The 24,527-nt window shown below is 35.3% G+C and overlaps 6 protein-coding genes across 7 annotated transcripts; 4 read left to right on the forward strand and 2 right to left on the reverse strand.

The window, feature by feature from the left end:
- Positions 1–1,026: 1,026 nt before the first annotated feature.
- On the forward strand, positions 1,027–2,843 carry LOC125207549 (immune-associated nucleotide-binding protein 1-like). Its single transcript, XM_048106940.2, has 5 exons — positions 1,027–1,497; positions 1,570–1,844; positions 1,920–2,084; positions 2,379–2,444; positions 2,535–2,843. The coding sequence occupies exons 1-5, from the start codon at positions 1,278–1,280 to the stop codon at positions 2,748–2,750; spliced, it is 942 nt and encodes a 313-aa protein (XP_047962897.1). The 5' UTR covers positions 1,027–1,277; the 3' UTR covers positions 2,751–2,843.
- Positions 2,844–3,768: 925 nt separating this feature from the next.
- LOC125207550 (immune-associated nucleotide-binding protein 9-like) lies at positions 3,769–5,549 on the forward strand. The gene is made up of 5 exons (XM_048106941.2): positions 3,769–4,135; positions 4,202–4,476; positions 4,548–4,712; positions 4,969–5,052; positions 5,160–5,549. The coding sequence occupies exons 1-5, from the start codon at positions 3,934–3,936 to the stop codon at positions 5,373–5,375; spliced, it is 942 nt and encodes a 313-aa protein (XP_047962898.2). The 5' UTR covers positions 3,769–3,933; the 3' UTR covers positions 5,376–5,549.
- A 674-nt stretch (positions 5,550–6,223) lies between these two features.
- On the reverse strand, positions 6,224–11,173 carry LOC125207551 (agamous-like MADS-box protein AGL11). Of its 2 annotated transcripts, none has more exons than XM_048106942.2 (9): positions 11,023–11,173; positions 10,180–10,377; positions 8,444–8,528; positions 8,312–8,373; positions 7,437–7,536; positions 6,977–7,018; positions 6,835–6,876; positions 6,585–6,745; positions 6,224–6,478 (listed from the first exon to the last, which is right to left on the reverse strand). In XM_048106942.2, the coding sequence occupies exons 2-9, from the start codon at positions 10,359–10,361 to the stop codon at positions 6,472–6,474; spliced, it is 681 nt and encodes a 226-aa protein (XP_047962899.1). In that variant the 5' UTR covers positions 10,362–10,377; positions 11,023–11,173; the 3' UTR covers positions 6,224–6,471. The 2 variants fall into 2 exon arrangements, with proteins under 2 accessions (XP_047962899.1, XP_088917887.1); XM_089061761.1 differs by having other exon boundaries at positions 10,180–10,373; positions 11,023–11,157.
- A 2,189-nt stretch (positions 11,174–13,362) lies between these two features.
- LOC125204565 (uncharacterized) lies at positions 13,363–15,566 on the reverse strand. The gene is made up of 2 exons (XM_048103251.2): positions 15,205–15,566; positions 13,363–13,806 (listed from the first exon to the last, which is right to left on the reverse strand). Exons 1-2 carry the CDS (start codon positions 15,269–15,271, stop codon positions 13,562–13,564), a joined length of 312 nt encoding a protein of 103 aa, XP_047959208.1. The 5' UTR covers positions 15,272–15,566; the 3' UTR covers positions 13,363–13,561.
- Positions 15,567–17,522: 1,956 nt separating this feature from the next.
- On the forward strand, positions 17,523–20,522 carry LOC125204101 (elongation factor 1-gamma 2-like). Its single transcript, XM_048102657.2, has 8 exons — positions 17,523–17,624; positions 17,779–17,830; positions 18,578–18,724; positions 18,810–18,870; positions 18,946–18,998; positions 19,116–19,217; positions 19,330–19,825; positions 19,923–20,522. The coding sequence occupies exons 2-8, from the start codon at positions 17,822–17,824 to the stop codon at positions 20,300–20,302; spliced, it is 1,248 nt and encodes a 415-aa protein (XP_047958614.1). The 5' UTR covers positions 17,523–17,624; positions 17,779–17,821; the 3' UTR covers positions 20,303–20,522.
- Positions 20,523–21,399: 877 nt separating this feature from the next.
- Positions 21,400–24,405, forward strand: LOC125204102 (putative 12-oxophytodienoate reductase 11). Its single transcript, XM_048102658.2, has 5 exons — positions 21,400–21,613; positions 22,586–22,726; positions 22,813–22,943; positions 23,334–23,510; positions 23,597–24,405. Exons 1-5 carry the CDS (start codon positions 21,462–21,464, stop codon positions 24,187–24,189), a joined length of 1,194 nt encoding a protein of 397 aa, XP_047958615.1. The 5' UTR covers positions 21,400–21,461; the 3' UTR covers positions 24,190–24,405.
- Positions 24,406–24,527: the final 122 nt, after the last annotated feature.

Genomic DNA, 24,527 nt, shown 5'->3' on the forward strand with positions numbered 1-24,527 from the left:
TGGGATTCTTGCCTTTGAAGCCGGTCGTGTATATCCCTTTTCAGGAGGAAGGGCAGTTTTTTCTACTCCCAATGCATACAATCTATGCTGCCCAACATCCCCAGAAACCAGTGCTGATTCTCGTGCATCTGCATCAGAGCCTGGTAGTCTTCGGTGGTAGGCTTCCGAAGATACCTATCCGCGAATATCTCAATGACGCTCTAAAAATACTTGAGACATTCGTGGGCAATCGTCTCGCCGATGTGGAGGTACTCCTCGAACATATCGGTCGCGCCTCCGTAGGTCAATTGCCTGATTGCGGCAGTGCACTTCTGTATAGGCGTGTGGCGGGGTCTACCACCCGCATCCTCCCTGAACCTGAAATATATGTATCGACGCTCTAAAGCGTTCACGATACTCATAAATAGCTGTCGGTGCATCTAAATCGCCGCCGGAAAAAGTTATTTCAAATCGCGGCTGCTCAGCGAAGTAGTCTTCAAACAACCGTTGGTGGACAGCGATGTGGTCCCAGGTTACTACAGCTCGATGATGGATGGGGCGAGGTACCGACGGCTGCTGTTGCTGCTACAAGTGCTCTTGTATCAAGCGATTTATCTCGGCGGACGTATAACCTCACAACTCTTCATTAATTCGCCGCCTTATGTCATTAGCATCCCCACCACTGCCACCACCAGTACCACTAGCCATTAAATACTGATGGAATGAGAAACGTAGAGAGAAATAAGAGAAACTCGTTAATACAAGTTGTGTAAATGAAATGAAATGCAACGAGCCGTATATAGACCCGACTGACGTCCGCTTTCACCTGCGGACGACCTCTCGTCTGTCATTTTCGTCCACCCACCGCCGGTCGGACGTCGCTATTATGGATGCCCTAAGACTACCACATTTTTTTCAGATATTTTAAGCTTATAAAAAAGTTAATAAAACACTGGACGGATTTTCAAGGTAAGTAAATTTATTTATCTTAGAGTTGATTGATAATCAAATTTTTATTCCCTGGAGACTCTACATTATATCATCTGCATTTATACCTGAAAAGTAGATCGATCGTCTAGGAAAGGCCATTCGTATTAATGTAATTATATCATCTGCAGACGAATATCCGACTCTTCATCTGATACAGTGGAGAGAGAGAGAAAGAGAGGCAGAATGTCACTCAATATCGATGTTGAAAATTGTTCCAAATCATCTCGGAATATGGAAGATCACTCGCATTACAATTTACATGAGCAACACCAGTAGTAATAATAAAATCCATATCTACACTCCTCGAAATGTTATTACTCGAAAAAATGGGCGGCGGCGATTCATCATCCGCTAGAACCGTAGTCTTACTCGGCAAAATGGGCAACGGAAAAAGCGCCACGGCCAACAGCCTCCTCGGCCACGACGTGTTTGAATCAATGCCTAGCTTAGGCGGCGTCACCTCCGCTTGTAGCCTCCACTCAACCGTCTTACCCGATCAACGCATTCTCAACGTGATCGATACCCCTGGTGAGCTTTACTATGTCACACTCATTTCTGTCTTTTCAAGATTCAATTTTTAATACTCGGATATTGGGGCAGGGTTGTTCGATTCCACCGTCGAATCAAACACCATGGCCAAGGAGATTGCCAAGTGTATCACTCTGGCCAAAGATGGAATCCACGCTGTTCTGCTCGTTCTCTCTCTGAGAAGCCGCTTTTCTCAAGAGGAGGCTTCTGCTTTTGAGTGCCTCTGCCAAATATTTGGCCCCAAAATTGCTGATTATATGATTGTGGTTTTCGCCCATGGTGATGTTCTTAGGAAGAAATTGACGTTGGATGATTTCTTGGCAGATAATTGCCCTGATCAATTGAAGGTACTTACTCTTATTTGTTTCCTTCTATATATGTTTGTTCAGATACTTATCTTTATTGATGTATGTTTGTTTCAGGATACTCTTAAAAAGTGTGGGAATCGAACTATTGTCTTTGATAATTGGACAGAAGATGAAGATAAGATCGATAGGCAGAGGGAGGAGCTTCTCTCTCTTGTAGACACTGTTTTAGAGGAAAATGGAGGCACTCCATACACTGATGAACTCTTTCAACAAATCAAGGTTGAGTGAAGTGATTTAGATTGATCACAATATTTTATATTCTTTTAGAGTGATTTAGATTTATTGCAAAGGGTTGAATATTTTAGTAATATTGAAATGATTTCTATGGTTAGATATACTTATATTTCAAAAATTTATGAGTAATTCTTTCTTTTAAAGTATGTTTGCCTTTCAATTTTATTTATATGTTTGCTATACTTGTGGGGAGTGAAAATCGTTATGAGTCTTCTTAAACTGTGCCAAATAAGATGAATCTAAATGTCTTAAACAAATAGATTGATTTTGTTCTTACAGATTGATGAAGCTGCCCAAGGGAAATCTACTGAGAATGAGATCAGTGTTGGTGGTTTGGTTGAGATGGTAATGTTAAATACTTTTACCTTAAATACATTCAAAAAATCAATTTCTACTATTTCTAGTTCTGAATACTGTATTGATGTGTCGTTGAAGATTGAGTCGCGGCTGAAGGAGAGTATTTCGAATCTGGAGAAGTCGTTGGCTGAGGAGAGGGCAGCTCGCGTGGAGGCGCACATGAAGTCGCTGGCAGATATGGCAAAGGCAGAGCATGAGTTGAACGAATTGAGAGAGCGTTGGAGCCAGGCTTCTCATCGCAGCTGGGAGCTCCAAGAACAGATCAATCGCAAGCCTAATTGTGTTATATTGTAATGCGATGGTGTACGTTGTTTTTGTGTTTTTGAACACCATGCTTTGGCTTTAGCAAGTTTGTGTATGTCCTTTTTGGTTTTTGTGGTTTTAATATTGAACACAAGCTCAATTGGATATGTCTTGGATTGTTATGTGATCAAAATTTCGATTCAACAGAATCCTCATGATGCATGGATATTTTTTTTGGTTCGAGTTCTCTTGAAAGCTACAATTTACAAACATGCTTTGAATTGATTTCTCTATCAAATCGTATTCAAACATTTATGAGAATTGTGATAATATTGCACTAAACTTAGTATCCATCAGCACTGTTGATCTGTTTACATTCAAGTGCAGCTTAGATTTATCACATTGGTAGTTTTTAATTGAACCACTCTATATAAATCTTAGTTCCATGAAACTATTTCAAATTGTGTATAAGACTATTTTGAAGGGTATACTAAAATTTAAAATGGGATAGGTAATTAGTTTCAATACTACTACTCCAAAACCAATTCCATTTTGGATTTTTAAAGAAAAATATCTATTTTTAGGTTTACACTAAATTCAATTCTAAAAATTTTTCAAATTTTATGAGTCAAAAAGAGTATAATGTAGATAAAATTCTTTTAATTTTGAGTTTGGTGTAAATTATTAGAGTAAAATTATATTTAACGTGATTTGAATTTAGTGTAAATGGTTGTAGATGCTTTAAATACTTAGTAATCACTCCGTCCCCAAAAAAATGTACTTTGGGTTCGTCACATGTTTTAATGTAAAATTGGTAAAGTAAGAGAGATAGAGAGAAAAATTAATTAAATTATTGTTAATGAAGAATAGGTCGAACCTAATTAGATAGAAAATATTTTACAAAATTAGAAAGTGCATATTCTTATGGAACGGATTTAAAAGGAAAGAGTGCATGTTCTCGTGAGCCGGATGTATGACGTATAGAAAAGAGAGAAGTTGTAGTGTGTTAAATTGGTGCAAATTGGCTCGGGCCACTCGTATAGCTGGAAATGAAAAATTGAAAGCAAAATATTGAACCAACTTTGATTAGATTTGAAAAGTATTCCAAATCGTCTCGGAATATGGAACGCCACTGGCATAGCAAATGCAGCAGTGAAACAAACCATTAATAAAACCATATCTCCACTCCACAAATCAACCAAACCAAACCAAACCTCAAATATCTGCAACTGCAATGGCTGAATCATCCAACTCCAGAAGCAGAACCGTTGTTTTGCTCGGAAAGATGGGCAACGGAAAAAGCGCCACCGCCAACAGCCTCCTCGGCCGAGAGGCCTTCGAATCCCTGCACAGCTTAGGCGGCGTCACCGCCGCCTGCAAGCTCGACACATCCGTCTTCGACGACGGAAGGATTCTCAACGTCATCGACACTCCTGGTTTGCTATCTGCCAAATCAACTTTTTGCTCTTCAATTTCGAATTCTTAATAGTAGTATGGGGCAGGATTGTTCGATTCATCCGTCGATTCAAATGCTATGGCGAAGGAGATCGCGCAGTGCATTAATCTGGCCAAGGATGGAATCCACGCACTTCTCTTCGTTCTGTCGCTGAGAAACCGCTTCTCTGATGAGGAAGCCTCGGCTTTCCACACCCTCTGCCATATATTTGGCGCCAAAATCGCTGAATACATGATTGTGGTCTTCTCCCACGGCGATGCTCTCAGGAAGAATACTTCTCTTGATGATTTCCTCGCCAAAAATTGCCCTGATCAATTAAAGGTATTTAAACATTCTTTCATTGAGTCGTATTATTTATGCTTGTTAAGAGAATTTATTCATGTGTTTATCAGGAGACTCTGAAAAAGTGTGGGAATAGATATCTTGTGTTTAATAATTGCATAGAAGATGAAGAAAAGCTTAGTAAACAGAGGCAGGAGCTTCTCTCTCTTGTTGACACTGTGGTAGAGGTGAATGGAGGCAATCCATACACCAATCATCTCTTCCAACAAATCAAGGTCAGTCAAGTATTCCATTTCTTATTTTTCAAATTATATATTTTTAATTCTCGACTAAATTGATACTTAAAATACTCAAGATTTGTTTATTACTTAATTATGGATTTTTTCTACCATTATAGTCCTACTTTGAATTTATTATTTCACAATCACAGTACTTCAATTTAGAGCTATTCTTAATCTGTATGATCGGTATATAATTCATAATCTGTCATAATCTTAAGAGTCTGAATCAACTAGATTTTTGTGCTTGTAGAAGGATCATATTGAACAAGGTGCCGAAGGGAATTCAACTAAGGTGCCTTCTGGTGGAGAGCAGTATGACCGTTTGGTGGAAATGGTAATGTTTGAATTTCAATAAATTTACCTCAACACATTATATTATACTCCAGTATGTTAAAATTTGTGACATCCATATCTCTATATTGTATTGTGGGATCATTGAAGATTGAGGCTCGGATGAAGGAGAGCGTCTCGAACTTGGAGACAATGCTGGCTGAGGAGAGAGCTGCTCGAGCGGAGGCACATCTGAAATCACTGGAAGTTCAGGCGAAGGCGGAGCATGAGTTGCACGAGTTGAGAGAGTGCCTGAGCAGGGCTGATCATCGGAGTTGGGAGCTCCAAGAGGAGCTTAATCGTAAGCCTAATTGTATCGTCATGTGATCTGATTATGTGATTGAAAGAGGAACTTGCAGAACAATGTTTGATTTTTGCTATGTTGTGTAGTGTTTTGTTTTTCACATAGCGATGCACTCTCAATGTGTGTGTTTTCCTTTTAGCTTTTGTTCTCTTATGACTGATTCCAGAAAGTTTAATTAGTATGTTGTGTTGTGTTTATGTTTGTTTCATCTTTCAAGTTTTGGTTGCGTGAAAGAGTTTACCTTTCCCTTTTGGATTTTGGATTATATTATGATAAAGCAACAAAGTCACAGTGTTTTTACCATTAAAGAATAATTTTGTTAATCTGTATAAAATTGTTAACAACATTTTAATTATCCTAATAAGTTAATTATTTTTTTTATCATGCCTTTCATGCGATAACTACTTATATCTTTCAAAGAATGTCTCATTTTGTTGTCTTGATATGCATGCTTGTGATTTGAATGTAATTCATTTTTGCTATATGCACTTTATTAAAAAAAAAATGGCTAGATTAATTATAGTGGAGCTTATAAAATCTGATTACTACCCATACTTTTCTTTCATTTCTTTTTACCCGTATCTATCAAAAAATACTTTAAATACTCATACAAATAGTTTACATTTATTAAACATGGATCTAGCTGTTGAAATGTGGCGAATCAAAACATAATATTAGAGTACGTAGATACGCTGATTAGAAATTATTTGTAGTTTAAAGTGAATAAACCTTGAGGAAAATTAAAGTGAATAAACATAATATTATTTGAGGAAGATTAACTTTATTTTTTTTTAAATCTCAAAATGATTTTCTTTGATGTATTAAGTTTGTTTAAAATTGAGGGCTTGTTCCATTGCATTTCCAGCTGACATAAGAGAAGAAATGTGCAGTGATGAAGAAAGAAATTATCCGACCACAAATTAACACAACAAATCAGCAAATTCATGTCTTGAGATCATCATCATCATCATCCATAGCCACAAACGGCAGGCACTACTACTTATACTGGATCCAATTAAACACTTGAAATACTAAGTTTTTTACTTCCTTAAGCTTGTTACCCCCAAACTTGCAGTCACCCTCATAGTTGCATCACTAATGTTTCACAAACTCACTTAACTAATACCTGCAGCAAATAAATATCCCACAAAAAGGATGTGTTATTAAAACCCCCTAATTTTTTAAAAAAATTGAGAAAATAAAAAAGTAGTAGAAAATATGTAAGTATGTACCCAAGATGAACGGTTTTCCTGTCTGAAGAAGCTGCTTCATAGCCAGATCCACTCTCCATCATGTTGAGTTGCAGCATATTTCTTGCATAGTATGCCTGTAAGGCAAAGTCTTGCCCACCTGGCATCATGCTCAGTTGCTGAAGCTTCTCATTTTCTTGAATCTGTAAATCATCATCAAATGACGTGTGTCATATCACATTACCTCCGTCTCCTATTAGAAGTCTTATTTTGCAACATTCAAGTCACTTACCTTGGCTCTGAGGGAGGCGTTTTCCTGCTCGAGCTGAGCTTCCTGCAGGGAGACAAAGTGAAGTAAAAATAAGGGAAAGAGTCAAGGAAAAAAGCAGTGATTTTGTGTTATAATTTGGCTGGTTTTAGTGTAAGAACTTTACCCTTTTCTGCAGACACTCAGTTTCTTCAAGGATCAGTTCATGCTGTGAACAACATTGCAAAAACTCAGTACAATTATCTGATAGTATATGTATAATTACAGAAACAAAAGGAATATTTTTTTTATTACACAAACAAAGAAATGCTAACAAACTGGATCACATGTAGACAATTAAAAATATTGTATGTCATTCTACCTTTTGCATACAGATTAAATAAATTTATTAGTAGTATGAATTTGTGAATGAAGATTGAGAAATGTGGAGATTGAGGTGACCTAATGAAATTAAGAAAGGAAAAAGTCTAATACCATATTAATTTTCAACAAATTGAAAAACTCCAAAATGTGGAGTATTTATTTTCAGTAGAAGGAAGTATGACATAAGAAGGTTTAGATGTTACTATGATATTAACTACTAGTAGTCTACCAACTATTTATTTATTTATATAATGTAAATTTACCTTCTTGCCCCTGATTCTTGAGATGCCTCTCTCAAGCCTACTCTCCAGCTGCTTCAACTCCTTTACATTTAGAGAGCTCAACCCTTCACCCCTTAGATGCCTGCAGAAATTAAACCATATGTAATCCACTATTAGTTCTAAAAAAGTCACAAATTTCAGTTTTTATTTTAAAATTTAAAGTTATCCGCAATGTTATAATTTTTTGTTAATGGATGGAATATTTTTATAATGCGTAAAGGCCAAATGTGGTCCCTAACATATGACCTTTTTATCAATTTGGTCCTTAACATTATCATTTTGATTATTTGGACCCTCACAAATAAACTCGGACCCGAATCGGTCCTCACTTAACAGAACCGTCAAAAAATAGACGGTGATTGCATTTTGACTATATTAAATTACTAATGGTAATTAATTATACTTAATTATAATTCTTAATTCCTATTAAATTACAAATTATTCATTTTCATTTTGCAACTGATACTATCTTTTTTCCAATTTTGCTAATAGGAAAAGAATTATAATTAGGTATAATTAATTACCATTAGTAATTTAACATAGTCAAATTGCGGTCATCGTCTATTTTTTGACGGTTCTGTTAAGTGGGGACCGATTCAGATCCGAATTTATTTATGAGGGACCAAATAATCAAAAAGATAATGTTAAGTACCAAATTGATAAAACGGCCATATGTTAGGGACCACATTTGGACTTTACTCTTTTATAATTAATTTATATAGATATAATAGCAAATTTGGGCAAATTGGAGAACTTATAAGGTTTCACAAAGGTGGTTCCTCAATATTCGGACATCAGTTCCTGGTGTTGCACCATTTGCATGCAAATTGCTGTCTTTTCAAGTAAATATTTATTACCTGTTTGTGTCCTGGAGCATCTGTATTTGCTGGCTCAGTTTCCTGGATTCTTGTTGGTAAAACTGCAGCAACGCAGGTTAAGTTAAATGCATTTATTTTGTGTAGTTAAATAGTATTAGTAAAAAATCTTACTTGGGTATTGATTTCTTGAGTAGTGCTACCATTTGAACCATCTAGAGTTGCTTTCTTGTATCTCTCAATGATCGATGTAATGCAGCTAAAATTATATATGAGCACCAATTAATTAATTTTCAAATGCAGTCTCGATTTTAAAATGGTGTTGCAAAAAATATAACAAAAAAACTAGTACTCGTAATAAATAAAACAAGAGACATAATTTATAAAAACTCATTAAAATAACATATAAACTGTAATAAATAAAACACTCCTACACCATTCTTCAACACATGGTATATCAAGATATTCCAAAAGCAGTGTCTTTGTAATTAATTCACTTGCTCGTCCATGCATGTAAAAAGTGTAACACAAGTTCATGTAAATTTTCTAACACTTTCATCCATAAAGGCAAGAGAGAGAAAAGATAAAATCTTGAAAACTAGAAGTGGAAGTGGAAAATGAGAACTAGTGAACAGTTAGAATTTATATGTGAATTGCTGGAAAAGATCCACACACATTATGTGAAATCAGAAGGTGAAATCATGTAAGCTGAAAATGGAAAAGATAAATATGTGAAAAGGAATAAATTGCTATGGATTCTAGGAATGTTGAAGCAACAAGACATGACTACACATACTACTTGTGACAGCAAATTCATTTCAAGAATATATATAAATAGTATTCTCAACATATTCATGTCTCCAAATATAAAATTTTAAAAATGAAAATATAATTTACATTTATATTAACAAACAGTGCAATATGAATAGGATATTAATTACTGTAATTATATTTCATACTAATACAAGAAATTATATGCAGAAATAGTGAAAGCAAAATGTTCAAGACATACAATTAATCCTCAACTACATAACTAAATTATCCAATATGAGTACTAGTAGTAATTATTAGTAAAAGCTATTCCTATATTTTTATGCTCTAACAAGACCAGGAGATATCTACACAAGCCCTATCCAAATTTCCCTTTTTCTTATGATACTTTATTTTCCATCTTTGTGTGTCCCAGAATTGGAGAGACAAACAACCTAAGACAATAGAGATGTTCATGTATTAATCTTGAAACACTGCAGCAGTACTACAGGACAAAATTTTCAGTTAATTTGATATACAAGAATCACAAAAATATTGTGGAGATTTATGTAATGATAGAATGAGAAATCCTTGGAAACCAAAACCCTGCAGAAAGCAAAACTGCAAGTCTTGAACAACAAATTTGTGAAAGAATCATAAACTACTTGTTTTTACCACTGCTTGTGTTGTCTGCTGTGAGGTGTCAGATTCTTTTCTTATGATACCTAGCTGTCTTGGATACATATTTATCATGATTACTTTTATTTTCTTCTAATACTGATCATTATTGGGTGTACTTTCCTCTTAATCTTTCTCAATTTTTTAAAATGTACAGATCTCTTTGAGGATTTCTACTTCTAAGGGCACTAGAAACTGCTGACATCGTTTGGCCCAACCTGAGAGGCGGGCATGGATCGTCTCTTTATATTGGTCTCAACGAGAAGTTGAGAACTAGGTTATCGTCTCATCGAATATTCAAAACCAATATAAAGAGACATAATCCTCTCTCTCACACACAGACAAATAGCATTATAAACACTAATTAAATGTAACTCATGACATTTTATTTTTAAAATAATAAAAAGAGATGAATTAAGCTAGGCCAGAAGAAAATCAAATTCAAATATATGCATAACATCAAACAAAACGTCAGAATTTACTTGTTGTGAGCGTATTCGTAGAGGCGGCCACGGCTGGAGAAGACGATGAGAGCAACTTCTGCATCGCAGAGAACGGAGAGCTCATAAGCTTTCTTCAAAAGGCCATTCCTACGCTTGCAGAAAGTCACCTGTCGACTGGTGTTGTTCTCGATCCTTTTTATCTCGATCTTTCCCCTCCCCATCTCTCAACAACCCTAGCTACCTCCCCAATAATTGGGAGAGAGAAAGGAAAATAAAATTGTAAATAATTGCTCAAATCCAGACATGAACATGAACATAAACTCATCATCAGATCTTGTCCAAAAATCACAACATTTTTTTAGAAATCTAGGTATGTATATGTGTGTGTTTACACATTTTTAGGTAAACACACACACACACAGTTAGATTTCTCCATGGAGAAATTAACTTTGAGAAACTTTTTGTTATTTGATCACGTAAAAAAAAACTAAAAGAAGAGAGACTGATTTCAGATCTTCACACACAAATGAACAAAAACACGTACTGTTTTTCTAATAAAACAGTGAATCTAGCTCTTCTTATCTGAAAATGAGCTGTTATTTTTTTAAAAAACAAAAGCCAAAAACACACAAATTAAATCCGAACACTTTCCAACAACATCACAAATTTTCACAAATTCATTCAAACCAGTTTCTCTAGAGAGAGATTCTTCTAGCTAGTCACGGAAAAAAAGGATGGAAAATTAAGTAATGCAAAAACAACACGATTTATTTAGTTTGAGCTGCAGATCTATCTCAGGAAATGCTAAATTAGCTAAGAAAAAATAAATAAAAAACATTTGGAAACTGTGCCAAATGCATGGAGAAGCAAAATTCTACAAACCTGGAAAGCAATTGCTATTTTCCGGCGAAAACTTTGGTTTGGCGAAAGCTTACACGAGTTCCAACAATCCCTTGAAAAAAACCTCTTTAACTAAGGCTATTGAATGAAATCATCATACATATATACCTCTTTCTTTGTTTGTAGAGAGAGAGAGCTGAGCATGAAAAGGACATGCTTACTATATAAACATCAAGCGTGAAACTGTGGCTTGGTGATGAATATCAGCTCTGCAGCAATTAATCACCAAAAACGGAAATGGGAGAGACTTTTTTTGTTTATATTTTTTAAATAAAATAAAGTAGAACTTTTTTTGTGTGTGTAGGATTTTGAAAATCATTATTGCATGCTAATGATCAATACTTATAATTAATAATGATGGTTTGTTCATAGTAAAAGAAGTGAAATGAGATTATTAAATGAAATCAACCATATTAGGGTTTTGTGAACTCCACGTGACAACACAATATCTAATTATAATTATTTAGTTGGATAAAATGGGATGCAAGAGTCCAAATTAGTTCTTCAGCTAATTGCATTATTAAGTGGATTTCTTATATAACAAATCCCTTGGATTACTAATAGGAAATTAATCTCAATTTTTCATGTTGTGATTACGAACTTTTGATTTACATTGGATCAAATTTATTTCAGTCAATTATGATTGAAAATTATTTTGAAATAAAAATATAAAATAAAATCTCATCAATATAAAGTGTGTGGCACTAGTCACTAATTTGGTGTTATCATAAAGTTTACATTTAAAATAGTTTCTAAAATTATTACTGTAAAAAAAGGTAGTAGTGAATTAGTTTGACTGGACTATGTCACTAGGATATATTGCCGATTGAGTTTTACCAATTTATTTATCTTTTGTAGGCTACCGATTTTATCAAGTTTGGAAGTAGTGATTGAATTAATGGCCTGCTTTTAGATTATTGGAAGTATTTGATAAGAAAAAAGAAAAAAAGAATATATGTCTGACCAGGTGCTGGGAAATAATGGTAAAAGCATTACTTTGCACTATAAATATTTCAAAATATATGTCCATTAAATAAGGATTCATATTTTTTAGGCTGTCTCTAGATAACTTGATCTTATATTCAACTTTTATTCAGAATAAATATTATTCTAAATTCAAAATTATATCCACCTTATTTAAAAGTTGCTGAACAATAAGAAATTTAAACAAAAAACACAACAATTTGAAATTAAATAAATTGAAAGTGAAATCTGCACACATGAGAGACCAATAATTGAGTACGTAAGTCCGATTTCAAAATTATTTGGTCAAAATATTGAAACATATGACCTTTCCGTGGCTATCGAAATATTTACTCCATATAAAATGCTCAACAAATTATAATTAAAAATGATTTAATACAAAGATAAAATAGAGAGAATCAAAATCGAAATCAAAACTCCAAATTGGTACATTATTCACTAATTCAAGTTTGATACCATTAATGGAATAGTGGCTTTGTGGTCCTAATGTGGACTGAAGTTACATGTAATTTTCATTGTCGTTTTCAAATATCATTTTGGAATTAATTTTTATCATGTGAATATGATATCTGAAACGAATAATTTCAGAACCACTTTTTATTACTTTCCTTCTTACTACTATTTTTTACTTTTAGAACTTGGCAGTTTAGATTAAAAAGCTTTAGATTAAAAAGCTTTTCCATCAGCTCACTGAGTTATTTTATATAATTTCAATGAGATTAATTATTGCTCATCTAGCTAAAACAATTATGTTATTGCCAACTAATATACAATCAGAACCTTAATTATAAAAATTAAACTAAATATTTAAATTCCACGTAGTAAAGAAAATTAATATAATCTAAGAAATCATTAGAATTACAGAAATATATGAATATAAAATTGGAATTAAGTAAGATTTTTAATAAAGGTCGAAGCTTGAACCACTAATTGAGTAAATTGCTCTTAAGAAATTTCATCTAGATTGGGCTTAGCATCGATAAGTCAGCCCACTGCAATTTTTGGGCCAGTTTCACATTAACCCAAGAAATATAATCCCTCCGCTTTTTTTAAAATAGCAATTCTTTCCATTTTAGTCCGTTCTTTAAAAATAACAACTTCCAAACTTTCTATTTTATGAAATCTTTACCCCCTATACATCAATTTATTTACCACATATACTATTACAATTAACAACTTAAAGTGGACCACATGATTTACTAGTATTAATTTCATTACATTTTTCTCCTTCTTACCTTACCAATTTTTCTCCCCATATCTCTCTTATGTTATCAAATGGTGCATTAAAATCCGTGCCATTTCAAACCACCCTATTTTTAGAAAACACAGAGAGTATCGTTTTAACTTTTAACAAATCACTGCATAAATATCAAAATCAAGAATGAAAATGCTACAAATGTTATTATTTGACAATCACACCTCAAGAATCAAGACAAAGATACTGAACACTATGTTCCAAGTATAAAAAGAGAGGTCGAGCCACAGCTGTGGTGATCGTTCTCGGATCTTTCCGACTCCCAGGAGGAAAGATCGAAGCTCAATCCCGGATGCCAAGTTCGACTTCAAGCTCGTCATCCTGCTCAAAGAGCCTCAGGAGGCGAGCGTGTTGCTCCTCCCGCTTCTTTCTTTGCCACAGCTTGAATAAGAAGACAGAAAACGCCCCTACAGCTACAAGGCCGAGGCATATGAGGAGGACTTCCAGCCACGTGGAACCTCCAGACGACTTCTTGCTCGAATCCTTCTGGTCAGAAGAATTGGATGTGGCCGAGGTATCCGCCAATCCTACACAAACAAGAGTAACATTCAAGAAAAGAAACAACCGATCCCAGCTAAGGACGATTAATGCACAGAAAAGCATATGGACGAAGAAACGAATAGGTAGTATGAATGGAAGAACACAGAACGAAAGATATTGCCTAGGCTCAACTCTTGTAAAATCAGCATGTAGACCCACCAAACCTATAATTATTTTTCTTATATGATCTTCAAATTTATCTGAATTTTATGTAAATTGCTATGCAAAACCAATTATGCGAATCGGCATAAAATTTAGAAAACATAGCCCGCCCCACTTTCATGTTCAAGCATATAGTAAGGGAACTAAGATCTTTACCAAACTTTTATGAAGCCAGCGCTGGGCTCGACTACAACTTTAAAAAATACAGGTTAGTTCTATACATTGTTTACTAGATTTGAGCTAGCCTAACAAACGCATTTAAGGCAAAAGAACTTACAATCTTTACCAAGCTGTTCTGAAGCAAACATCGAGCTCAGCTCCAAGTAAAACCAACACACAATCATATCTAGGTTATACTATGACTGAGCTAACCTCATGTACGTTTAAGCAGTAGCAATCTCTACCAAACTCTTACGGCTCGACTCCAACTAAAAGCAACGCATGATCTAGTTCAATTTTTACTATGTCTGAGCTAGCCATACAACAACTGATGGTGTCCACCAAGCTCGTTGAAAGCCGCTGTTGAGCTAATGCCAAGTCCCAAGTGCCAACTAAAAGCAACGATGATTAGATCGAGTCTTGTACTCGTTCTGAGCTAGCCTACGAAGCCAATGTTGGGCTCATGACAACTAGGTAGGGTCAACGCATGATTCGATCGGGTTTTCACTCATTCTCAGGTAAATCTAACAAGCATTCAAGAAACAAATCGTCATCTTCACCAAAATCCAGCTCATCGAGCAACAATACTCGACCAACAGATACACTTCCCCGAAATACACGAAATCGAGCATGCTTAGATTAGCATTGCAGCACTATTCTTGAACTAAATGATCAACAATCCACACCATAAAGCACACGATTTTGATATTTTGTTCACCTTTTCAACTATTTAGATCAGTTCAACAAAATATTTACAATGAAACATGGAACAGAGACACAACAGTTAAATGAACAACAATCTCAAGAGAATCTGAGCTATTGACTTCAAAATTCCAATTTAGCCCTTTCCAATTACACATGTTCTTCCCAAAAAATAAACTCAATCCCTAAGTTCTCTCAATCCCACGAAACTCACAAATTAAACCTAAAAATACCTTCCAAAGAACAAGAGATAATAATTAAATCCTGAAAATTTCTTGAACTGTCTAAATCAGCTACACCAAACTGCAAATCACAACTGAAATTGAATTTCAAAACAAAAAAGTAGAATGAAAGGGGCATACCTGTAATAAACAGAACCGAAAAGGAAGAGAGAAACAGCAGAGAGGTCCGATCTATGATCTTTATCATCTCAATAAGCTTATCAAAATCTTCCCTTTTTCGTCTTCTTCTACGTTTCCTTGTTTACGCGATTCGTATCACCGAATTAATTTGCTGGGGCTAATTGGGAGGAGTTGAATGCGACCATTCAACAACTTGTAATTTCAGCTCTCTTTCCACTCATCTACCCAAGATAATTCTGCTTTCTAATTTATTGGTGTTTCATTCCATTCGATGCTTTGAAACAGTCCGGCGATGGGAATTAGATCTTTCGTCGATTTCTTTTGTTCTTGATTCTTTGTAATCCAACCAGATTTGTGTTAGGAGTTATTTTTATTGATTCGAATTTGCAAAAATAATATTTTCATGCAATATTATTAATTATGAATTGCACAAATGACACGATACTTGTGTTATAGATTTAGTCTAAGCACCCACACAATATACTCGAAATTTAAATCTTAAATCAAGTGTTTACTATTGTATTATGTGTTAAGGTTTACTGTATCAGTTTATGTACCTATTACTATTATTAATAATATTAGCATTTCATCGTGATTTATTATGTATTTCACTTATTAAATTTTGGGGATTTTATATTAATGTTATTTACACTTTCTTATTTTTGATAAAAAAAATCTCGTAAGTATATCTCTTATTATAAATTTAAATACTATAAAAGTATCAATTTTCAAATTTCCAAATCAAAATAGGACAAAAATTGAAGAACGAATATAGTACTTTCAGTATAATTAGATAGTCCATCCGTTGGGAAAAAAAAAATGGGCTCGATTTTAACAAATAATTTAAGCATGTAAAATGTAATAATTGGATTGTGAGTCTGTGGCAATGGAATTTGGGCCCAATTAAAGTGTTTGATTTATAAATTCAGCTTTTATACCTTAATAATTTTCTGATTTTAGTTTTCTTATTTTTTTAGTTATTGCTTTTAATCTCAAATTATCTCGCACAATCAACAAAAGCAATTGACGCTAATTGCATTCACGTACTCCCTCCGTTTCATAATAATTAAGTCATTTTGTTATTTTTGTACATTCAATAATAATATAGTCATTTCCCTTTTTAGTAAAAGTCAACACACATTTTTCCACATCTATTTTCCCTTCTCTTACTTTTTTCTCTTTTCATCTCTCCACCTTTTTAATTTTTCACTTTATTCTCCCTTTACTTAACTCACCTAACACAATTTTTTTTAATCTTTGTGTCGAAAAGAAACGTCTCCATTACTATGAAATGGAGGGAATACAAATTTAGAGAATTAGATACCAATAACAAAACTAATTTAATATCACACTTTTAGAAGAACGCAACCGCAAAATCCACACTCCAATTTAAATCCATTGTTACTTGAATTCAAAAGACAAGATTAATGAATCAGAATGAAATCGAATTTGATTAAGAGAGTAAAAGCACAGAGAGGCTATGAGAACAAATTTTGCAAAATTAACCGCTACAAAAAAATACTAGCACTTAGTACAACAATTAATTTCACAAATCAGGCAAAACACAAACATGACACTAAAGTTGATTAGTGAATCAAAGCGGCAATGTCGGGATCGACTCCTCCGAGGAGTGAAAAGTCTATTCAGACACACAAGGCCAAAGGGCAGGAGGGACTGAGGGAGAGGAAAATTATTAAGGTTTACCGAGAAAGATAGGGGACAAGTTTAGATTGTGTTCCATTTAAAGAGAGGATGCGACAAACGATTAGGTTTAGATATATAGAGTGAGATTGAATTTACCCAAATGAGTGAAAAGACATGTTATGTGAAGGAATTAGGGAATTAACTTGGATTGTTTTTAATGGCATTTTTGAGATTCATGTGAATAAGGATGGATAATTATTGTTTCCAAATACGACAAGGAGAATCATGACTCATATTCGCAGACAGAATGGGTATTTTAATTATTTGTTTACTAGTTATATACTCATTTGAACGTTAATATTTAAATTTGGAGAATTTATATCTCGTTGCGTAAAATTGAATTTTTATTTGTATTAAGTCATCATTGTGTCGGGTACAAGTTATGTTCTTATGTAGCGACTTGTATAGATGGTATTTTTAAGAAATCGTGTTTCAAGTTTAAGTTTATCAATCATGTCTTTGTCATGTTGACACGTCAATTTATAATTTATGAAAATTTGAAAATAAACAAAAAATAAGAACAAAAAAGAAACCATCTTAACGCAAATCCCTAAAATACCCATGAAACTGTAAATATATACGGCATATTCTCTAACAAAATGGGTACCCCTGGAGCACCATAAGAATTTCAAACTATATATAGCAAAAGAAACCCTAAACCTCCTCTCTCGCTAAATCCTTTGCTGCGCTGTGATTCATTTCATCTCACTCTGTTGGTAAACCCTTCATTCTCTCTATCGCTCTAAATCCTTTTTGATCTACTGTATTTATCACCTTAATTCACGATTCTTGCGCTCCTTGATTTTGTTAATTTTTTAAAAATGATTTGTAGTAATTTTGTTTCTTTTATTGTTTTTTTTTTTTTTCCAGATTGTTTGAATTGAGAGAGTGAGTAATTGGATCCTGTTAAGCCATGGCTCTGGTGAGTGAACTGCTTCTTTCATTTTTTTTTTTTTACTTTGACTTTTGTGATGAATGCTGTAGATCTGTGATTGGTCTTTGAGTGATGTGTTGAGCTGGTTAACTGCTTACATTTGGATTTCGTGATTGTGATTGCGTTGTGTTCGATCAGAAATGATAATTCTGATGTTCATTTGTTGTTGTTTACTCTTTACATTGTAAACTGGAAATAAAATCATTATTAGCTAATTGAGTTAGCCATACACTATTAAACAATGTTGAGAAATAAGGAGGTGATGTTCAACTACATGTTAGCTATGGATTGCTCACTGTTTACTTGAAATTATGCTTTTCTATGGTCATCTCACATCTGTTCATTGTTAAACCCCTCTCTAGTCAAAATTTTGCCTGGAGTAGGAAGATCGATTAAATTTTATTAGAAAAATTAGATTATACATATAATAAAAATATAGACATATGTTGATACCATGATGCTTGATGTTTGCTTGAATTTATGGTATTGTATCATTTTATTTCATGGTTATAAATTTATACTGATACTGAACATCAGTGCTGAATTATCTTTGTTTCGGAAGTGGACATTTGGTTGTCATGTATATTCACTATGGGGGAAGGTGTACCTAATTTTAAGAAGGCTCTTTAATCTAAAATGGCGAAGTTTTTGAACCAAATCCTTAAATTTATTAGTGTTTCTTGCGTTCTTTATGGTTGTAGACTGATTGTTAACATTATTTGATGTGTTATTCAGGTTTTGCATTCTACAGCAAACAAAAATGCAAACAAGACACTTATTGTGTCTGAGTTCAATGGTGTAAAGGTCGAACTAGCTAAGGATTTTCAGATGGGTGTCACAAATAAGACACCAGAATTCATCAAGATGAATCCCATTGGAAAGGTATGTTTGGATATGATTCTGAATCATCAAAATCTTTGCCTTTTCGTTTTAGTTTTGTCCTTATTTCAACATTTGTCTTGTGTAGATTCCTGTTCTTGAAACACCTGATGGCCCGATATTTGAGAGCAATGCTATTGCACGCTATGGTAAGTAACCTCTTGTTAAACGTGGAGACTTGCAAGCTTATTTGCCCTGTCCTGATTCTTGCTTCTGTTGTGCAGTGGCTCGGTTAAACCCCGACAACAACCTGTTTGGCTCTTCCTCTATTGAATACGTAAGGGACTGTTGTTTGGATTCTGGACATGGAGTAGTCTTGCTTTTATTTATTTTCATATGCTTAATAATTTCTCCCATTCTTATGTTTTTTTGTTTGGTTTATTGGATTCCGCAGGGTCAAATTGAGCAATGGATTGATTTTTCTACTAATGAGATTGATGCTCATATAGCGGCTTGGCACTACCCCAGACTTGGTATCCGTCCACATCTTCCTCCGGTAATGCTACTTATGCTCATTTGCAATAATCATATATACTGCAGCTCAGTAGCTCCGATATTCTGGTTACCGTTTGACTGAAGTTGCATATATATTTTTTATATATGTACAGGCCGAGGAGGCTGCAATTGCTTCTCTGAAGAGAGGCTTGACAGCTTTGAACACCCATCTTGCGTCTAACACCTACTTGGTTGGACATGGTGTCACTCTAGCTGATATCATCACAATGTCTATTCTGGCTAATGGAATCAAGGCAATCTTGATAAAGAGCTTCACCTCAGAGTTCCCACATGTCGAGAGGTACTTTTGGACCTTGGTTAACCAGCCAAAGTTCAAGAAAGTGTTGGGTGACATCGAACAAGCCAAATCTGTTCCACCTGTTTCAACCAAGAAACATGGACAGCCCAAAGAAGCTGCGAAACCTAAGCCAGAACCAAAGAAGGAGGCCAAGAAAGAAGAACCCAAGGCTGTAGTGGAGGAAGAAGAAGCACCTAAGCCAAAGGCGAAAAATCCCTTGGATCTCTTACCTCCTAGTAAGATGGTTCTTGATGACTGGAAGAGACTATACTCTAATACAAAAACGAACTTCCGTGAGGTTGCTATCAAAGGTATGGTTATGTTGGAAAATGTGCATGACCTTATTGTATGCATGATTATGTTATAGTGATTGGCTCGTGTCTGAACTACATTTGCTTCATCTTGTAGGTTTCTGGGACATGTACGACCCAGAAGGATACTCCCTTTGGTTCTGTGACTACAAATACAACGATGAAAACATGGTATCTTTCGTCACCATGAACAAAGTGGGAGGTTTTCTGCAGCGCATGGACTTGGCCCGGAAGTATGCTTTTGGAAAGATGTTGATCATTGGTGCAGAGCCTCCATTTAAGGTGAAGGGTTTGTGGCTGTTCCGGGGGCCTGAGATTCCTCAGTTTGTTATGGATGAGTGCTACGACATGGAGCTTTTCGAGTGGAGGAAGGTTGATATCAGCGATGAGGCACAGAAAGAGCGCGTGAGCCAAATGATTGAAGATGCTGAGCCATTCGAGGGCGAGCCTTTGTTGGATGCCAAGTGCTTCAAGTGAGGGATAGATACACATGGTTTTTGCAAAACAACTCACTTTACATCTCTGTACTTTTGTCTTTCCGAGCTCTGAATTTTCTATCCTTGATACAGGAATGTTTTACTATATTTAGCAACTGCTTTCCAGTTTTGTAGCTTGTCTTTTTTGAAACTTTGAGTTTGCTTTGACTTTTTTTCAATCATTGTTGATTTTTATTGATGAGTTGGAATTATACTTTTCATCCCTATTGCTTTTAGTTATGCTGCATGTTTGGCATATATTGAAGATATTCGTCTTTGAAGCTGGTATAATCTAGTAATTTATAAAAAAAAAAGCGGGTATTTTACTATTTTTTCATTAGTCAACCTTCACTAGTATTTTGCCAGAAATTGTCATGTGTTACGTAATAAAAGATGAAACTTATGATTCATTGGTATAAAATAAGATGTCCAGATTCGATGTATCATTTTCCTTGTATCAAAATATCCAATCAGCGGACGTCACTGCTGACTTATTTTGGAAAGGAGTATCAATCTATAGTAATCGTTCTTGTATATGTCTACTTAAATCTCTAATTTATTGCGCCTTAAATCTCTAATTACGGCGCCTTAAACTCTGATTTATTGTGAATGGAAAACGTTTATGCAGGTCAACTATTATAACTATTCATAATGGATAGTACTGCCTCTGTCTACATAAGTATATATTTTTTTAATTTTAAAAAGTCATTTTTTGAATAAAATGTAATTATTCTCCATTAATAACACTTAACTAATAACACTTCAGTTGCTTGTTTTTTTAATCTTTTTATATTTTAATAATTGTGTATTAAAATTTGTGTTCAACCAACCGTACATGTACTCTTGTGAGAAATTGTGATTTGCTTTTGGAAAACGAAAAATATCATGTGACCAAAATATTTGATTATTTGAACGATATCATTTGATACATTCAGTTAGTAATATAATTGGCCATTTTTTATAATTACGAGATAGAATAAAATTTGACCGAGAACTTCATGGTTTTTTTTTTTTTTTTTTCATTTGCACTATTAATCAAAATGTTTACAAAAGAGTAAGAATACAAATTGTTTACAAAAGAGTAGGTACGCAATATCTATTTGTAGCATCCGGTCTCTTCCATTTTCAACCCCTATAAATAGAGGAATCGACTTGAGCAAATGGGCAGCACTTCAACCACTGCATTTTCACTTCTTCCCAAATTTCAGCGAAAAATTTTGATCTGCAAAAACATGGGAAACACAGCTGAAGAGAAGCCGCAAATTCCACTTCTCACACCTTACAAAATGGGAAATTTTCAGCTCTCTCATAGGTAATTTCAGTCATCATCTGTTTTGATTATAATAAAGTAACTGTAAATTTAGTTTGGCATGAGAATTTAGGATATTATTTATTTGAAAAGGTGATACTTTTATTTTGTGAAATTTAGTTGTCTTTCCTTAATGTTGTGGATAATGTTTTGTGTTTTCCTGCATTTTTAGCCTTTCGTGTTGATTTAAATGGTTTGCAGTTGGGAATGGTTCTTGGAAAAAATGTCCCAAGAAATTTATGTACTGTGGGAAATATTAGTTAAAATTGGCACTTAAGTTTAATTAATGTGTTGATATAAAAATTGCAGATTTACTTAGAAAATTGGCATTGAAATACTCATTTGCCACTTTGTCGTTTTTGTGTGTGTTGACAAAATGTGTGTAAATTTCTCATGGTATTGTTCTTGGCATAGAGTACAAAATTTGTAAATTGAGTTTTCAATCATTACAAACATTGGTGAAGATGAGAAGTTGGGGGCTCTCTTTCTTCAAATTCATGAGATTCATGGCCTAGTGTAGCTTTGAGGTGGTTGTCTAAAGCTTGCATTGATTAACTAATGTGCGATTTAATAGTTCATTCACACAAGATGAAGATGATCTTGATCCAACAAAAAGTTTTCTGTTCATGGATATGAATATGCTTTTCTCCTTGCCTAAGTCGCCTTTCCTTTGTTCAGAAGAAGGGCATTTCTCGATATGATCAAGATCGTTTTTCGTCTTTCTTTTCTGTCTTAACACGTCTCTCCATTTCAAAATGACTCTACTACTCTCATGTGGATTGAGCTGGTCTTGTTGAGTTGTTAATACTCATGGTTGCTTTGGCATCATACACTTTTTAAAGCTACATTCCGACTCTTGTCTGTAGTTAGAGGGTTCTCGCCTGAGTTGTCTCTACGCACGAAGATGATCAGTGTGTTTTGATAAAGTAGTCATTGCTTGCAGATTGTGATTTCATGAAATGTGTATTCATACAGAGTTGTTCTGGCACCACTGACAAGGCAGCGGTCTTTCAAGAACGTGCCTCAGCCCCATGCCGTGTTGTATTACTCTCAGAGAGCAAGCAAAGGCGGGTTAATGCTGAGCGAAGCAACCGGAGTTTCTGATACTGCACAAGGGTAAGTTGATGGTGCTGTGTGTTTCAAGCATTCTGCTTCTAGTCTCGTTGTAGTTCTTCGCTGACATGGACATTTTTCCCTTGTAGATACCCTGAGACTCCGGGGATCTGGACAAAGGAGCAAGTGGAGGCGTGGAAGCCCATTGTAGACGCAGTTCATGCCAAAGGTGCAGTCTTCTTTTGCCAGATTTGGCATGTAGGCAGGGTTTCAAACACAGGTATTCCCTTGATTTTATTAGGATCCTCAGTTGTTATTATGGTTGTTTGCCGGAAATGACACAACGTTTACTTGGATTTGCAAATTTCGTACTACTTTTAAGACGTTGCAATCACAACTTTCCCTGTTTTACCATTGAGATCTTGTTAGTCGAGTTGTGGAGAAAACCGTAGATGTTCTCTAAAACTCTTGCAAAAATTCGAAATTCGTGTAAATGTTGTGTTACATCCGACCATTAACCTCTGTTCGTTTCCATCGTATGTTATTTTTGGTAATTGCAACTTTAAATTTAAAAACTGTGTTATGGTGGACTCTAACGTGAGACATTTGGCCTCACATTAACCACTCTGCCGTTTCCATCCTTTGTTACTGACTGAATTGCATCATTCAGGGTTTCAGCCAAACGGGCAAGCTCCGATATCGTCCACGGACAAAGCACTAACTCCACAAATCCGGTCTAATGGCATTGATGTTGCTCGATTCTCGCCTCCACGTCGCCTCACAACCGAAGAAATCCCACAAATTATCAATGACTTCAGAATTGCTGCAAGGAATGCTATAGAAGCCGGTAAGCCACTCGTGATTATGCACACGAACCTACACTTGTTTTACGCCAAAATCTCCACCAACTCACTCTCTCCCTCTCTTCATCAGGTTTCGATGGAATTGAGTTGCACGGCGCTCACGGCTATCTCATAGACCAGTTCTTGAAAGACGGGGTGAACGACCGGACGGATCAATACGGAGGGTCTCTCGAGAACAGGTGTCGTTTCGCTCGTGAGATCGTCGAGGCTGTGATAGCAGAGGTAGGGGCCGACAGGGTCGGCATCCGGCTCTCGCCCTTTGCAAACTACATGGAGTCCGGGGACTCAGATCCTATCACTCTCGGCCTTCACCTGGCAGAGACGCTAAGCAGATACGGGATTCTGTACTGCCACATGGTCGAGCCGAGGATGAAAACCGTGGGCGAGAAATCCGAGTGCCCGCACAGCCTTGTCCCGATGAGACGGGCGTTTAAAGGAACCTTTATTGTCGCAGGTGGCTACGACAGGGAAGATGGGAACAAGGCCGTGGAGGAGGATCGCGCTGATCTCGTTGCGTTCGGACGCCATTTCTTGGCTAACCCTGATCTGCCTAAGAGGTTTGAGGTGAATGCTCCTTTGAATAAATATGATAGGGACACTTTCTATACACCTGACCCTGTTGTAGGCTATACTGATTATCCATTTCTTGATGAAACTGTTTGATTTGGAAGTCAGATCAATAGCCAAATTTGGAATTACATGTGTGAGATGTCTCCATTTTATGATTTAGTAAAAGGGTGAAGGGGTTTTTTCACGTTGAGATTTGTTGTAGTTTGAATTAACACCTATCTTAAAGAAGTTTGTAATAGTGAGTATTTGTGCGCTTTTACTTTTGTACTTGTGCATTTTCTTTTGAATCATAAATGTTGTTTTGCGATATTTTGGTATAAAAAAAGTTGTTCCCCTCAAGAGCAGTGAAAAAGGCAATGTGGATCTCCTGCTCTAACACTCGCAATACAGTAAAATAATGTTATAACATGTAAGCGATGTTGGGATTTTAT

Source organism: Salvia hispanica, chromosome 6, assembly GCF_029641045.1.
Source record: "Salvia hispanica isolate PSC_SH4W2 chromosome 6, Shi_PSC_v1, whole genome shotgun sequence".
Taxonomy (NCBI): Eukaryota; Viridiplantae; Streptophyta; class Magnoliopsida; order Lamiales; family Lamiaceae; genus Salvia; species Salvia hispanica.